General features: G+C 38.6%; 1 protein-coding gene across 1 annotated transcript; it reads left to right on the top strand.

Moving 5' to 3' along the window:
• The first annotated feature begins 423 nt into the window (after positions 1–423).
• On the top strand, positions 424–882 carry LOC138326217 (antho-RFamide neuropeptides-like). Its single transcript, XM_069272344.1, has one exon. The coding sequence runs from the start codon at positions 424–426 to the stop codon at positions 880–882; it is 459 nt and encodes a 152-aa protein (XP_069128445.1).
• Positions 883–18,393: the final 17,511 nt, after the last annotated feature.

The following is an 18,393-nucleotide window of genomic DNA, read 5'->3' on the forward strand; positions in this document are numbered from 1 at the left end:
AATAGAAGGGTATGAAACTGGAGCGAGGAATAGGAGAGAAAACAATACAAAAAACGGGATGTAAAAGGGAAGACGGAAGGAAAAGGAAGGATAGGGAAGGCGGGGAAAACATAAGGAATAAGGAAGGCGGAGGGACAGGGAAGGCGGGGGAAACATGCGGAATAGGGAAGGCGGATGAATAGGGAAGGCGGATGGAACAGGAGGTATAGGGAAGACGGAGGGAACGGGGGAATAGGAAAGATTTAGAGAACAGGGAGAAAGGGAATGCGGGAATAAAAGGAGGGATAGGGAAGGCGGAGGGAACAGAAGGAATAGGGAAGGCGGGGAAACAGGAGGAATAGGGAATGCGGGGAAATAGGAGGGATAGGGAAGGCGGGGAAACAGGAGAGATAGGGAAGGCGGAGAGATCAGGAGGGATAGGGAATGCGGGGACACAGGAGGAATAGGGAATGCGGGGAAATAGGAGGGATAGGGAAGACGGGGGAACAGGTAGGACAGGAAAGACAAAGAGGGGGCAGGAGGTATAGGGAAGACGGAAGGAACAGGAGGGATAGGGAAGGAGGAAGGAACAGGAGGGATGGGGAAGGCGGAAGGAACATGAGGGATAGGGAAGGCGGTAGAATAGGGAAGGCGGAGGGAACAGGGGGATATGAAAGACAGAAGGAACAGGGGGATAGGGAATGCGGGGGAAACAGGAGGGATAAGGAATGCGAAGAGAACAGAAGGGATAGGGAAGGCGTAGGGAACAAGGGAGTAGGGAGAAACAGGAGGTATAGGGAAGACGGGGGAACAGGAGGGATAGGAAAGACGGAGGGAACAGGAGGGATAGGGAAGGCGGAAGGAAAAGGAGGGATAGGGAAGACGGGGGAACAGGAGGGATAGGAAAGACGGAGGGAACAGGAGGGATAGGGAAGGCGGAAGGAAAAGGAGGGATAGGGAAGGCGGAAGGAACAGGAGGGATAGGGAAGGCGGTGAAAACATGAGGAAAAGGGAAGGCGGTATAATAGGGAAGGCGGAGGGAACAGGGGGATAGGAAAGACGGAAGGAACAGGGGGAAAGGGAATGCGGGAGAAACAGGAGGGATAGGGATGGCGTAGAGAACAGAAGGGATAGGGAAGGCGTAGGGAACAAGGGAATATTGAGAAACAGGAGGTATTGGGAAGACGGGGAACAGGAGGGATAGGGAAGCCGGAGGGAAACGAGAGGGATAGGGAAGGTGAGGGGTGGGGGCTGGAGGAGGTATAGGGAAGACGGAGACAAAATGTAAAATGAATCTGCAGCAAGGGGAATAAAGTCAAATCTCGGGTCATCCTCGATTCTCCAGAGGTTCCGATCACCTACGATCTCTACATTCCTGGAATATCTCGTACTGAAACTGGAGGCAACAGAACAGAACAGCTATTAGACGTTTGTTATACACCTTAAGAGCCGTATAACGGTACGCTGTGATTGACTTTGTGGCTTTGAAGTTAGGCATCGCTCTCTCTGTAGTCTTCAAAGAAAATCTTTGCAGGCCTGTGATTGGTTCAGATGATTTTTTCCGCTGAGCTGCCTTCAGTTTTACTATTAGATAGTCCAGGGGTGTAGAGATCGTATGTGATAGAAACCCCTGGAATATCGAAGATTAGCTGCATGTTACGAGGTGACGGAGAGGATGAATGACGTTCGACTCTCCGATGAGGTATACAACAGTAATTGATTTTAATGGGACTAGACAACGACAACGTACATAAAATCTAAACTGTGGGATTTGTGTAAAAAAGGGATAAAAGGGCTGCGCGTTGTATTACTAGTGACATAACACCGCCCTTGTCTTACTTACGTCAGGCCACCCAGGGCATGCGAGGATCATACACCCTCCACAGGAATATATAAACAGACTTTTACGACGGACAGCTCTAGTTTCATTCATCGGATTAGTTAGACATTTATTTGTGTACTGGAAATTTATTATTAATTACAATTTTGAGGTCAGTCATAAAGATCAAAAGATTAAACCCAATGCCACCGAATGTCCTCAGTGTCACGTGTTCCCGACACAGACCGTTTGGAAGGCCTCGTAATTAAGCAGATTATTTAATGAGTGACGTCATCTAGTCCAATTCTTCGGCGGTAATATATCTCAAGATCATCGGAATTCCTCGGAAAAAAAATCTGTGGAATTCTTCTTCGAAAGAGATAACGAGTGATACTATCTTTTAATGGCTCCGCCTTATGAATATTTATGAGTATGTTGTGATACTCTGCTGAAATCCGCCGAATTACGTGTGAACATGAAGCCTCCATTGCTCCAACTCCATTTCGCCAGGAATTTTAATGTATGAATCAATATTTTTTTACATTTTCGCTACGCCCCTCTCAGAATTTTAAATAAAGTTTCATATTAATTCTGACTTTAAATGGTGTAATTGGCTGTTAGAGGATACTCGGTCACGTGACTCGTTCTTCTGAGGAAAGGAATGTGTGCATTATATGTGACTAACGTTAATATTGCTGGACGCGACGGACCGCTTTCATACCCATACACTCACCGCGGTATGGCGTCGTGAAAAAAACCTCAACAAAACGTTTGAGATAAATGTAATACGTACTACGTACACAGTCATCTTGACTAATTAATTGGCAAAGTTACCTTAATAAAAAATTACAAATTTAATGATTAAATTAAAGTAAATATCAGACTGCAATGAAATGAAAAACGAGGAAATAAAACAATATATCATCTAAAACGATTCTGTATAGTGACAACAAATTTAAAGTCTTGAGAACAATCAATCATCTACAATGTAGATAGTCTTACGATGTAATAAACTCACATCACAAAGTTTTAGTCTCAAAAACAATATATCACCACATCTAAAGTAATTGTAAAACGACATGAGTAACTAAAGACAATAGGCAGGTTATATGAATCATTGTATTTGGAAAGTTCTTCATTTGGTTTATACTAATTAACACTCAGGGTCAGTTAAGGACGTGTCTAAGAGGGTAAGGAAAGTCAGATCTGAATTAGAAATACAATGCTATATATTTGTAGCTTCATATTACAAAGGCAACGTTATTAATTGTCCATATATACCTTAACTCTCTTTGTAGAACTATACATCATAAATTCATCAAATATACAAGGAATGAAGGACTAACCCCGCCTTACATTACAAAAAAAATTAAAAATCAAAATTAAAAATCAAAATTTAAAAACATCAAATCAGAACCTACAATTGCATGTTGCACAAATAGAACCCATGTATGGTCTTGGTGTAGAGCTCCACTTACAATTGTGTACAATCCTTGTATGACCGCGGTATAGACCCAACATTCTTTTGTGTACAATCCTTGCATGACCGCGGTATAGAGCCCCACAAACAATTTTGTACAATCCTTGTATGACCCCGGTGTAGACCCCACATAATATTGTGTAAAATCCTTGTATGACCGCGGTATAGAGTCCCACATAAATTGTGTACAATCCTTGTATGATTCCGGTATATAGCATCACTTTCAAATGTGTACAATCCTTGTATGACCTCGATATAGACCCCACATACAATTGTGTTCAATCCTTGTTTGACCCCGGTATAGAGCCCCACTTACAAATATGTACAATCCTTGAATGACCCCGGTATAGAGCCCCACTTAAAAATTTGTACTATACCTGTATGACCCCGGTATAGAGTCCCACTTACAAATGTGAACAATACCTGTATGACCCCGGTATAGATCCCCACTTACAAATGTGTACAATACCTGTATGACCCCGGTATAGAGTCCCACTTACAAATATGTACAATCCTTGAATGACCCCGGTATAGAGCCCCACTTACAATTGTGTACTATACCTGTATGACCCGGGTGTATAATCCCACCCATACAGGTGTACAGTACCAATCATACATGTTTACAGCGCGTACATGTATACCCTGGTACAGAGCCCAATTTTCCCAGGTACTCAGCTTGTATACTCCGGTATAGAGCCCCATTTATCCATGTGTATAGTCTGTACATCCCGACATGGAGCCCCATTTCCCCTAGTGTACAGTGTGTATACCCCGGTATAGAGCCCCATTTATCCATGTGTATAGCGTGTACACCACGGTATAGAGCCCCATTTATCCATGTGTAAAGCGTGTACACCCCGGTATAGAGCCCTATTTGTCCATGTGTATAACGTGTACAGCCGGTATAGAACCCCCATTTATCCATGTGTTTAGCGTGTATACCCTGGTATAGAGCCCCATTTCCCCAGGTGTACCGCCCCGTGTTTCCCCCGTTAGGTGTGAGGTATTCCAGGTATCTAGGCCCCTGTCTTTGACAGGCCTCGGCACGACAGGGCGTGGCTTTACTTGTCTTTACGGGTGTCAGGTTTCAGCGGTAGTGAATTCTACACCGTCTACCATAACGCCAATGTCAAAACAATATATATTACCAACAAGCTTAACGTACTAGTCTTGTGCATTGTCAAGTTTGCGTGAAATGTTAAAAACCCTCCTGATAATGCAATCAGTAAGGCGAAAATATTTCGAGGTTATCAATTAATTGTTTTGAAAGCAATCATTTATACGGAGTATAAGCATACAATGTATATACTAATTTTTTTCTTCTTATTATTTTACTAAAATCGATATTTAATTTTGGTCCGATAAGTATAAGCATATTCGTTCTGTTTTAGCCATTTGTGATTTGTGTTTCCCTTTCTTTAAACTACAGTGTTCATTCAGAATACAGGTCTGCTATCAGAAATTACGGAACCCTTTCCATATAACTAACACAGTTTCTGCTGACACGCATATGACTTTTTCAATACATTATCATAGGAGAAAGTCAAAAGTTTATACTTTAAAAACGTCTAGTCAATTCGGTGATTCATCATGAGTGTTCAATATATGGCTCTTTTCCTCATTCTAAACACTAACTGATTATGTAGTATCCCGATACCAATCCTTCAGTTTCCCGAGAGGTGATGCACAAGTCGTTACGATGTGAAATTTGCAGATGGGATGTTCGGTTTTGTATGCAGTATTGTCCCACTTCCTTGATGCTGAAAACTAAAGAGGTTCAGATGTTTGTGTCTCGGCCAGGGGATATAGCCCAGAACCTTCCTCACAGGGGCGAACGCTTAATCGAAGGCCAAAAGTGAGGTGGTGTCAAGGGAAACATAAGGAAGAAGAAAGTAAGTTAGGAAGTAAAGAACAGATACGATTATAATGTAGTCGCCTTTTACGATCAAGCAATAAAAGAAGCAGGTTCAAGTCTAACGCTCTACCTGCATAGCCATCGTAGGACAAACAATACCACTGCATGGCCTAATCGTATGGATAGAAGAAAGGAACCAATCACAGTAAGTAGACTGCTCGAGAACTTTTACCTCAACAACGTTTACAACGCAACACACTCGCTCGAATAGAACCATCGCGAATATTGACGCATATCAAGAAAGGACCAAGGTAGATCCGATTGTTTGTTTAATTAATTAACGTCCTATTTACAGCCAGGGTCATGTAAGGACGGCCTCCCATGTATGAGCTGTGTGGCATGTATGAAGTGCGAGTGTGTGTATTGAGAGGCTGCGATATATTCGTTTTGTGTCTTTTAGTATTGTGGAACTTTTGTCCTTTTTATAGTGCTATATCACTGAAACATGTTGCTGAAGACAACAAGCAACACACCCCGCTCAGTCACATTATACTGTCAACGGGCGAACCAGTCGTCCCACTCCCTTTTTGCTGAGCGCTAAGCAGGAGCAGAAACTACCACTTTGGACCTCTACGATCATGCAATAGGGGCAGTAGGTACTATTCAAACGCCCTACCTGTAGGGCATAGACATATCCGGACATTGAATATCAATCTCAAGTTAAAATAAGCATGTCATGAAAGACTGGCTATTCTTAAATATTATTTCATCTTTGTAACAGGTTTTGGATATTAAACCGCTTCTATACGCTAATGATATGTTAACTTTGGCACCTATTTGAGAAGTGTACCAGTGGAATAATAAGAGCCCACAAACTTTGTATTGATAAACACACAGGCATGCCAGCTATGTAAGGTCATCTTGACAATACTCGAGAAAGGAAAGCACAAATCCCCTTTATGGCAACAGGTGAATTTGTAGGTCTTTCTTTACACATGTTCCTGACAGAAAAGTCGATCTACCAATTAGACCACAAACAGCCGGCGACATCACTACACCCAAAACATGGTAACAACCGTAACATACCTCACTTCCCTACCAAATCAACACCTATTCAAGTGGCTTTGACATCAAATACTCTCCTCGATCAACTGCGCCGTCCTTGCCCACTTAATGAAAAGATCTGGTACGACTAGTTCACTTTACAAATATATGGTCTCCAATGTCCACGTAAGTTTCGCTGATCGCAGTCACTACTGGACACGTGATCACTCGTCATGTGTTACAAACTATATCTATTGATCTCATATAAATAACGGACGTCTTCGATTATATGGATTTTTTGTTTTGCTTTGTATGTAAAATAAACGTTTGAACGTCATTATCATATCTTGATTCAACTCTTAGGTAAATATATTTATCATCTTGATTCAACTCTGAATAAATATACAATATGTATCACCTTGCGTTCAACAACGGAGTGATCATATTTAATTTATCTTATTAAACACAATATATACAACTATACCATAGAAAGCAACTTTGGACATGAAATTTGGTTAAATTATCAAATGTTATGACGGTATGGACGAATCAGATCACCTGATTTATAACATTATAGTTGTTTGAATAGGTAGGTCGTATATCATGATGATAAGTAACGGGTTGCCTTAGATGACCCAGTAGCCGTGACCCCTGACCCATTAGGCGTGACCCCCACTCTTGATTCCGGGCAGTCACCTCCTAGCTATAGCCAGGCCTGGAAGTGTATATACTGATACCCGAACCAATCTCCAGTACCATTGCCAGATTGATACTGATAGTCTACAAGATCTCGGGTGTCTGTACACGTGGAATCGGCCCCAGATGCCTGGTTACTTTTCGAATAATGTTAGTTATTTCGTGTGTCTGTCCACCAGCGGATTAAGTCCATACAAACGCCAAAGGCAGAGATTAACGCACCAGAATAACACGTGTAGGTGCTGGTATTGACCCGGGTGTGCCGTGGGTCCCGGTACGATACAGCAATATAACCACGGTGCGACAAAGCAACCCCTCTTTGTTATGACGGCTAAAGTTTTGATTTGTATACAGCTGACCTATTGGTTTTAGCCGACACGTCTCTTGGACTAATGTTACTTTGTCACTCACGCTATCCATCGGAGGATTAAGAAATGAAAAACATCTACAATCTGTTTATGGGCCGGGATAGAGTTGTTTCGCAGACCACAGATCGTCGCTCCGATTGAAACTATATATATCAGAAGTATTAAAAAATCGACAGTCATTTACAAGAAACAACTACGGCCTAAAATGTAATGACGATGTGTATAAATATTGTTTTAAGTCCAGTTTTGTTTAGTTCAAATTTTAAGCAGTTACCGAAGTATTTTTGGATTAAACAACTGTTTCCCCTGTTACCGGTGGCCTACTAGATATCGATGGCTGATTACTTCGATGGAAAAGAACAGGACAGAAACAAAACCATTCCACATCCTACTGCTAGTTCGGCAATAGTATATTTGAAATAAATGTAGATATCATTTTACTTATCTTGAACATGCGGCTTTGATTCTTTTATTAACACCCAAGGTCATTGACGAATGGCCGCCCATGTGTGCAATGTACTGTTCTGTGTGAATATTGTGGAGGCTGCGGTATATTCATATGCTGTCTGCTTGTAATAGCGGAACTCTTACCCTTTTTATAGTGTTATCTCAGTGAAGCATGCCATCGATATCAGCGAGCAAGCACACGCCAACGGTCACATTATACTGACAACGGGCGAACCATTTTTTCACTCTGAATACTAAATAGTGCAATTCTAATAAACTATAGTGTATCTCGGCCAGGGGACAGCGCCCCGATCTTTCCATATATGGGCGGCCTCTCAATTGAAGGCCAAAATTCAGGTGCCATGGGGAATATTAAGAAGAAGAAAGACAGTTATGAAGAAGGAATAGATAGGATAGTAAATTTAGTCGCCTTTTACGATCAAGGAACAGTAGGAATGCGAACGTCCTACCTGCCGAGTCGGTGTTCTTTCGGCCCCTTTGGCAGGATTTGAAAAGTCGATTTAGGTTGAGAGATCTCTTAAGTGTATGCTTCTTTCAAACGTCTCTTTTCGGAGCCTCCGCATCACGTTTGGCCTTGGCCTCATGCTGATCACTCGCTCATATGATGAAGGTTTTGAGCAGTATCCCCTTGTCAAACTACACCAGCTTCCCACTCAAGACACTAGTAAGACATTCATTAGCAGTATAATATCAACAGTAATAATTATTTGAATTTGAATTGATGATTTATTTAATACTTCCATTGATTATTGTTTATAGCTGCCATCCCTATCGACTGTATTTGGACCGCACCGTGAACGTGTTTGCAGAGTTGTGGCCCTTGTTACTGTATTGGTATTGTTGGGCCGTTGTGTAGCCTGCTTGGTGCAGTTAAGGGCTTAAGGGATACTTATTATCAATGGGACGTGGCGGGGTATAAATCTAGATACTTGTTTGTTACTTTTTGATCTTATAACCTGAAGAATATTTTAATTTCATGCTTCTCTGAGCAAATCTTTACAAAAGAGTAGATATATTTTGTCAGTCAATTAAATTTTCATCGTGGAGAAGCCGTAGGCTAGTAAGGTCTGGGATCCGACAAGCGATCTAAGATACCCGGCGCCTATTGTAAAATTAGTTTTGAATCTGCTTTAGATTACGTTTCATTTTTGTGCGTAAAACTGTCACTTCTTCCTTTGCTGCGTAACTTTGTCGGTGCAGATTTCTATGCCCCAGTCCCTGCCCGTGTCTGTGTCTGGGCGTCCCCGGGGCTGGGCCCCGACCTCCCTCTGTGTAAACAGAAACTCAATCGGACAATTTAGTCTAGTGCACATTTCATGCATCTTTTGAAAGTAGTTTACAGCTTGCAGAAACAAACCTGATCCGTTAATATTCCGTAGGCAGTATGTTACCTGCTGTACCTATTATCGGAGCATCACCAGGTGACGCCTAATTATAAACCATGTTATCGTAAGTCATCCTTATTCGTCCTTTAAAGTCTATACATGAATAACTCATTACTAAACTTACTAGTATTCCTTGATAATATTACTGTACATCTATTCCTAATCACAATGTCTAATGACGGAGCGAGATAAATACTCATCAAATATCAATATCGTAAATGACAAATCCACAATGATACTACGTTGTTTTAGCTTAAGCGTTTTAAAGTTACAACATTTTCCCTTACTTGCAGGGTGTTTGCATAAATATCGACCCAGAAAGGATTATAGGTAATCCTAACTCTTTCATTTTTGTTGAAATACATAAATGTTTATGTTATCAATCACATGCTTCATTTCATTAGGATTATATAAAAGACACAAAATTATGAGAAAAACGGATTTTCTTTCCTATGTATGGTTGTGCTAAAAAAAGAAAAACACATAATCTTCAAAATTATATTATAGAATCTAAAGTTAGTTATTGTCCTAACTAAAGAAAAGAAACTGCTTTAACGTTTCAAGTATGACATATTTGCATATTCAATTATCAAACCGTTGACGTTTACGATAGATGATATAAATTACTTCATTGCTAAATCAAAAACAGTCATTATAACGAGACGTCAACAAAGAAAAACAGACTACAAAAAATTTAAGGTCAGTCAGATAATGTAGGATGAGGTATTAAGATGAGAAGAAGGAAAGGCAACATCGACGCATTATCTGCAAGCATGCACAAAGGCAAAATATAAGAGGAATCATCTTGTATTCAGGAGGGCAATATCACAGATACTCCCTATTTAATCAAGTAGTAGATAGTCAGAGTGTAAAGACAACAGATCTATAGAGCTATGGGGGAAACTACAGACACTGAACAACAATGGTCCTTTATTGGGAGTGTTTTTATTACCGCTAGTGATTGCCAATAACTCACATACCACATCTATCGTAAACACCAAATCACACAACGCATGATTGAACAACAATACGTTATCTATTATTCGAAATCTCTCAAATATATGTCACGGTCTAGAAACAAGATGGTGGATATCGAGATACGAAACGATATGGTTTCACAATGAATTTAATGTATGTTTTTTTATTAATAAAAAAGATCATACATTGTGCGAACATTTTGTATATAGTAGCTTGATGGTCTGGATATTGGTAGGGAGGGGTATGCATGGGTACATTGGGGGCGAAATTTTCATGTTCGTTTTACTTGTAATCCGGTTGCGGTCAGCTGAGGACATTTTCTCCTGTCCTGTCATCAATCATAGCCGATTCAGGAGCGCTTCTTCTGTACGCGTCTTTTTATTTAAATATTAATATATCGAAATTAGTTCTTTGACTTTGGTAGTGTAATTATGGTCGTGTTTATAGTGTCACATTATTTAACTATATTAAGGTGGAAGGACAAAGCGAATTAACTGCGTGACACTATTGCTCTTTTTATAGTGCTATCTCACTGAAGCATACCGTCAAAGACACATAACAGTTAATACACCCCACCCAGTCACATGACAACGGGCATCCAAGTCATGCCAATCTATGAGGAGCGTTTAGCATGAACAGAAACTAGACTATGATATACACCAAGATCCTTCACCACAAAGGCGAATGCTCCACTCAAAGCCAAAAGTGAGGCAGTGTCCAGGGCGATGATAAGAAGAAGAAAACCATGAGGGAAGAGAAGAAAAATACAAGTTCTCACATTTAGTCGGCTTTTAAGGTTTTATTGGTATGGTTATTATATGTAGGAGCTATTAGTGACATATAAGGACGACCTCCCGTGTATGCGGTACCTTGCTTGTGTGGGGTTCTTGTTTTGGGAAACTGTCGCATATTCATGTTGTGTCATCTAGTATAGTCAAACTTTGTCCTTTTTATAGTGCTATATCACCGCAGCATGCCACCAAAGACATCAAGCAACACAGCACACCCGGTCACTGTCATACGGACAACGGACGAACCAGTCGTTCCGCTGCCTTAATGCTGAGCGCTAGGCAGGAGAAGAAACTACCACCTTTTTTAGAATATGATTTGTCCCGACCAGTGGACAGAACCTAGAACCATATCTTACAAGGACAAGCGCTCAATCAAAGGCAAAAAGTGAGATGGTGTTAAGGGAAACGTTTGGAAGACGAAAATTAGTTAGGAAGAAGTGTAAAGATAAAACCAAAAATAGTTGCCTTTTATAATCATGCAATATGGCCAGCAGGTACAATTTTAACGCCCTACCTGCAGGGTAGCTTAGAGTTGAAGCGAACAACCAAAAGCTTTTTTCATCGACTCAAACTCATAAGAAACAGTTCTAAAGGACATTTGGAAAAGGAAAAAAATTAAAAGTGAAAAAGTATTTCCCAAGCATCAGACAAAGAAGAGGATTTACTCCTACAGTGCAGGCTACCATGGAATAGTAGAAAAAAAAGAATCTAAGAAATGGCCTTCAGAATAGAGAAACACTTCTCTCTCACGAAGACATTGTTTTTACGCTTTACCGACATGATATAGGACAGGATGAACATTATTCACAGAGACAAATTTATGTGCAATACTTAATTATTCTTAATAAACACAATCGCTGACACTTAGTGTGCATATCCAAACCTAAATTACACGATGACATTGGTATGCTACATACACCACAAACAAACGTTGACTGTTGTCACCTTCGTCTGACCGTTACATTTATAGCCTAATTGTTAAAATTTCGATAATAATTTGGAAACATAGAACGTGTCATTTACTGTTGGTTGATAGTGGCGACCCCTGGAGATCGTGCCGTGGAATCCCTATACCTGTCAGGCTGGGACTATAAACATGCCACACGTTTATACCGCTCCAGCTATCTACGCAACATACCAACACGCCCAACCAACACTCTCCATTTCCGCCTCCTGACGGTGCGTTCGCATGCATGCTATAATCTCACACCGGGCCACGATTAGTCCTATTTTAGATTTTTAATTCAAGAGAAAAATACACGAAGTCGACTGTTCTGATAAAATGAAAGTATGGAATATATATTTTTGGAAGCATGCTAGTCCAATGGTGTATCGGCCTAGTAAATGTCATTGGTCCTCTGGAGTTTATTTCATGGTTATTTACGGTTTCGACAGATCCGTGACTTCCCATGTTTGGCTTGCCAATCTACAAGAAAATATGCAGCTGGAGAAAAAACATGTAATATACACCCACTCAAAGACGGGAACATATGTCCGAACAGCTTCCAGACTCGATTGGATTTGTCCTGATACAGAGCTTTATTTAGCCAACATCCAAACCATAACTTTGTATAATATATATATATATATATACATACATTCCGTGATTCTTGACATTTCTGTAAAATACACCCATAGGGCATGATGTCTATCTTGGAAATCCACCTACACATCAACATGTGGGAATTAATTAAAATAATTCCTAAATTCATTTTTATTACCTATCGGTTAATAGTTGTAATGGCCATTTTTTGACACTCTGTATATAACGTTGTAAAAGAATGAATATCCGTTTTTATGATATAGTATATAGAATTTCTTACATGAGTAGCTATGTACAATGTTATATGAAATTTATTAAACGAGTTCAGTAACTAGTGTTTAGGGAAATAAAGACTTTAAATTTCGTTTCTATATAAAAGTGGTGGAATAAGACTCAAATATGACGTTCCTGTCAACCGCGTGACGTCATATTTCATTACAACGTTATTGTTACCTGTGACGTCACAACAGTGTTATAACACTATGTCTTACGATGTTTATAACATGGTCGTATTTCATGGCTAAACGGGCCAGTTATCATGAAAATATAAAAGTAGTATTATGAAGAGAGAAATAATTAAGATAGAGTATTGTTTGGTATTCATGTTGAAAAGTATTGTTGCTTAACAAGCAGATTTTATTTGCGATAAAATAAATCACAAATTAAAACTACACGTTAAATTGCTCTTTTTTTACTACCAAACTAGACTTTATTTGATGCATTTCTGTTTTTTAAGCATTGATACCACTAAGTTTTTTTTTAATTTCATCGGAGTATGAACAACTTTTGTTTGCAAACAGTGCAAACATTATTTCTATACTCGATGAAATAAAAAAAAATTGCTTATAATAAATTTTTATAGAACCTGGTAAAATGAAATACGTTAAAACGTAAGATTCCATTGATATTCCGATGGATTATTTTTTTCCAAATCAATACGCAACGTCGACGTCTCTATTTTGATGTCATGAGAACGTCAGGTTTTCGCACCATTCTCGGACTGTTTCTTCACAGAAGTATGTAAAAATCTTCCAATCAGAAAAGTCGGATTTAGTATGAAACCAAATAAAAATACATTATTCATTAATACAGTGTTCTACTTTCATATTTTTTGATTAGAAATAAATAAAATCATACATGTATTTTCATACATTTGCATACCAGGTCATATCGATTTTTTGATTAATTTAAAGAATATTTTATATTTTTTTCAATAATAATTATATCTAAAAAAAACCTCTTTCATGGCTGTTTAGGATGTGATAATTTAATGTAAGAGGACCGACCAATACCGGAAACGGTTCTGATATATACGGCTCAGATTCTGAAACACACATTGAGCCATGAATATATTATACCGTTCCCTGACTGTTCCAGGTCATAAGGCTATCGTTGTCTTTCTATTAAACGTCATTCCGGACATGACTTGAATTCCTGTTTTCCTTTTATTATGACATGAACTACTTCCGGTTTGGATTACCAGAACGTTTTATAATACCTTTATTTGTCCTTCCTGTTCAGGGTTACAAGTTATAAGTTACGGTTCTTTGCGATAGGGGATTGACTTATAATGAAATGTCTAGATGTTACAGGGATGATCGCTCAAAGTTCAAAATTGTCAACATTTCATTTCGTTTATATATTTTCATTGCCAGTTTGGTCAAACGATATTAATGATATTGAAGGTAAAAATACTCATCATTTAATAAGGGGACTTAATTCGGTATGCAAATGTTAACGTCTAACAGTCACATTATTATTTTATTTTTAAAAGATTACACGAATAAAATATTAAAATGACATTTTCTTGGAATTATTGTAGCAAAGTCAACACGAGAACCATTTGGAGAGTTATAGAAGGCAAAGAGGGGGTGTTATATCGGTGATAAAAAAAACTTTAAACTTTACAAACAAATAACAAAATGTACCATGCAGCAGTGAAAGAAGACGTTAAGATCACGCTGTAAAACTGCTCTAACAATACATTTTTACAATGTGGCTCGTTCCTATCCAGAAACGTATTACCATCACATTATCTTATCGGGCACATGGCTCTCGATACAGTATATTATTTTACAACGGAAAAGGGATGTTAAGCCATTAAAAACCAACTAAATCATCATATTCAACTTAATCTTTTTACTGGATGATATGTTCACGGTCAAGGTCGTGTACAAAACAATAGTAAAATACTTTTTACGTGATAATACACGCGCATAGCACGTTCGTTCAGTGTTGGAGGAGTGTGGGTATATGTTACGTCCAAATACTTTTTATCTAGTCTGAAATTAAAACATGAACACTTCCTTAGATACTGTCACAACTTTAAACAAAGAAAACTTGAAATTCGATAATCAGAAAATAAAACCCTTACTGATACTTACTTTAATTTTATCACCTCTATTGGGTTTTTGTTGTTAGTTTTGATGGATCAGATTATAATAACATCTTAAAGTAAACTGATCAATTTAGAGTAATATCTTGGAGCCCGAACTTACTCTCACAAAATCAATAAACTTATTGTCTTCCTCGAAAAGATGTCTTACTTGGTCACCATTATGTTGCAATTTAAATTTAGCACGCGTGATAACGACTTACAGCCTGGTTGGATAACTATCATCAAATCTTGTTTAAGTTATTAGCACGTTTATCTTCTTCAACAAGAAAAGAAATAGAGCCATTTATTACTTCCGATGGGAGTGAGTATCTGAATCAATTCTCCACTTAAATGTTTGTTTAGATACTAATACAAAGTACTTGGATACCCGAATAACATAAAATCGACCACAAAACACACGGAGATATAATAGTCCAGCTTAATGTGTGGAGTCTATGGGATGACATAGCAGTAATCAGTCAGCTGAAACGATAATATGTGAAAAATGACATAAAATTACCCTGAACATTAGGATGGTTATCTATTAGGTAGTGCGTATTGATGGTATAAACACTGCCTGCCCACATTTAATGTTCGGTCTCCCTTAATCACAAGGCTATGTGTTATAGGTAAACGTTTTCACCGATTCAAGTTGTAACAAGGGATGACAAAATTTCTAATCATGTATAGTCTATGTAGTACTCCGGTAACTCAAAACTATCGTCCACCCAAAACAGATTCATATCGAGTCACTTACCATCAAAGGACTTCTCTCGGGAAAAAAATCCTGTTAATACATAAGTTTTCAATTTTTTTTTAAAGTGACGAACTGTCTGTAGGAGAAAAATGTGAAACGGTAACATTTGGAAATGTTTTTTACTATTTATATGTCTGTGTTTGTCGATGAAGCAGCAAAACTGAAACCTTCCTCAACGCTTTTTATTTGTCTTATTATACTATTCAGTGATTCAATGCATGTTCACTTCACTTTGTCACCATTTTAAATTAGTTCAAATATAGTTATCTGTCAATGCAGGTTTTATTAGTTTATCGTCCTATTAACAGCCAGGGTAATTTAAGGACGTGCCAGGTTTGTTGGTAGAGTAAAGCCGGAGTACCCGGAGAGAACCACCATCCAGCGGTCAGTACTTGGCAACTGCCCCATATGGAATTCGAACTCGCGATCCAGAGGTGCAAGGCTTGTAGAAATATGTCGGGACATCTTAACCAATATCTTAACGAATATCTACATATGTTTTGAGTAGCCGTGGTAAATTGTATGTCTCTTTGCTCTTTGCAACGTTAAATACTTGTCCATATTATAGTGTTATATCACTGAAGCACACCGCAAGGGACCCCATACCGGGCAACATACTGCACTAGATAAAGTAAAATTAAAGCTAGAATATGTACCTGATTTATGAAAACGATACTAAAAACGTTAAAAAAAATTCATGCACAGAATACGCCAACGAAAATAAACATTTGCGCAATTAATAATGGAATACAAATAATTAATTAAAAATTTAATGTTCTTTACTTGAACGGAATTGTGACATTTGTCATTATATTAAGAGGCTCAACATGTTGCAAACAACAAAATAGATAATTACATGTTATATATGTTTTGACTCATAACGTTCGAGTTGTCCTCGTTAACGGCCCTCAAAAACGATGCACTATAATCAAAATCAATTATGTACAATTTATCCTGGGCATCATCCAACAGTTTTAACACAGGACCAAACAATAAAACGTTCCTTTGCTTTATGTGCCCGTGGGTATCAGACATTGATATATAATTCTATCTGAAAGAGAATTAACTAATGAAATTACCATCGAACAGAGAAAAAAAAAACAAATTTTCTGTCATAAAAATAAAAGTATTACACAACAATAACAATTAACAGCTAACTATCATCCCTTATTCATCGTCATCCAAAATCGATTTGTCCGATTTTATTTCCTTGACTGACTAACACGCGCCTGTATGATTAAGACTTTATGGGGGTAAACCTTGACCACAGGGGGGAGGAGGGGGAGGGGTGATGGCGTGGTGTAAGGGGACATCACCCACGTCAGGCCAATGTCGTGGGCACATTATCACCACCTGAGACCGTCATATAGTGATTCAGTCTTCAGTTGATTAAATTCGTACATACTTAACATGCTTACGATCAACTGCAAATCGATTTTAAGTTATAACTGCCGTGAGTCACAGAGGGGAAATGATATGAATGTCGTTACCATACATTGGGGCTGTTTGACCCCTCTAATGACATGTCTGAGCTGTCGCGGAATGATGACCAAATTATATAATGCTGATACAGACATGCAATGACTTGGACGCTTAAACTTGTTTTCACCCACTCTCACTATCCACAAAGTTCAACCCGCAAAACCCAAAGTATCATCATCAACAGAACAATACAATATAAACCCCACAACAACCACGATACCTTGTATAAAACCACAAAACACCAACAACAACCACAAATAAACCAAACAACACGTGGAACGGAAAGTTGTCACAATCCACTTTGAAAAACAAACGCACTTAGAGAAATGTTTCAATGTGCATTAAATTTAGTGGAGATTCAACACAATTTGTTAATAACACCACATTTAAAGCACTGTGAAACAAATTGTCGTAGTTCGGTTTTTTCAAAGTGGTGTGTAACACAGGTTATATTTTTTATCCTATTTTATTTAATTTCCCTCTATCCTTCCATCTTTACTATATCCCGTTACATACCCCCTTAACTCGACTCTTCGGTATGTGTTCCTCTAGTGAAAACATCCCTGTCTTAAAATTGATTTTTCGACCTTAGTCACCTATGAGCGCTTGAGGTGCTGCTTGGTGAATTCGTAAGTATGTTTCATTGAGGAAGTGATTTACAGTAGTAAATTAACCTCACACTCGGACACAATACAACTATGCCACAGTCTCCCAAAACAAACACTGTCACAAGGAGACACAATACAACTATGCCACAGTCTCCCAAAGCAAACACTGCCACAAAGAGACACAATATAAGCATACCAAAGTCTCCCAATACATACACTGTCACAAGATTACACAATAAAATCATACGATAGTCTCCCAAAACATATACTGTCACAAAAGGACACAACAAAAATAGATCACAGTCTCCCAAAACACATACTGTCACAAGGGGGACACAATTCAAACATACCACAGTCTCCCAAAACAGATGTTTTCATAAAAGGACACAACACAAAAATCACAGTCTCTTCAGCTAAACGCGTGAGCCACATGTATATATAATGGAAACGGACTGACTATCCTTAAATGGACTTAGTTGTTGATAATACGTCATAAAACGACAAAACCATCCAAAAAACACATGAATCTACCAACATCGTATTACCACCGCCCACACTAACATTTACACCAGAAATACTACTGCTACAGGCACAACAAATCAGCACCACGTAAACCCCATCGTAACAAATTATATCAATTCTCACCACTCAAATGGATGTAATGCATTCTGCAAAAACCAACTATGCAAGGTCAATTAAAGATGACATAATTTACGATTTATATATCCAAATGATACATGTTTGTTATTCATTTTTGCAATAA

The sequence above is a fragment of the Argopecten irradians genome, chromosome 6 (assembly GCF_041381155.1).
Source record: "Argopecten irradians isolate NY chromosome 6, Ai_NY, whole genome shotgun sequence".
Lineage (NCBI taxonomy): Eukaryota > Metazoa > Mollusca > Bivalvia > Pectinida > Pectinidae > Argopecten > Argopecten irradians.

Bases quoted from the DNA above. Each gene is read 5' to 3' on its own strand.
- LOC138326217 (XM_069272344.1), top strand. From the start codon at position 424: ATGCGGGGACACAGGAGGAATAGGGAATGCGGGGAAATAGGAGGGATA.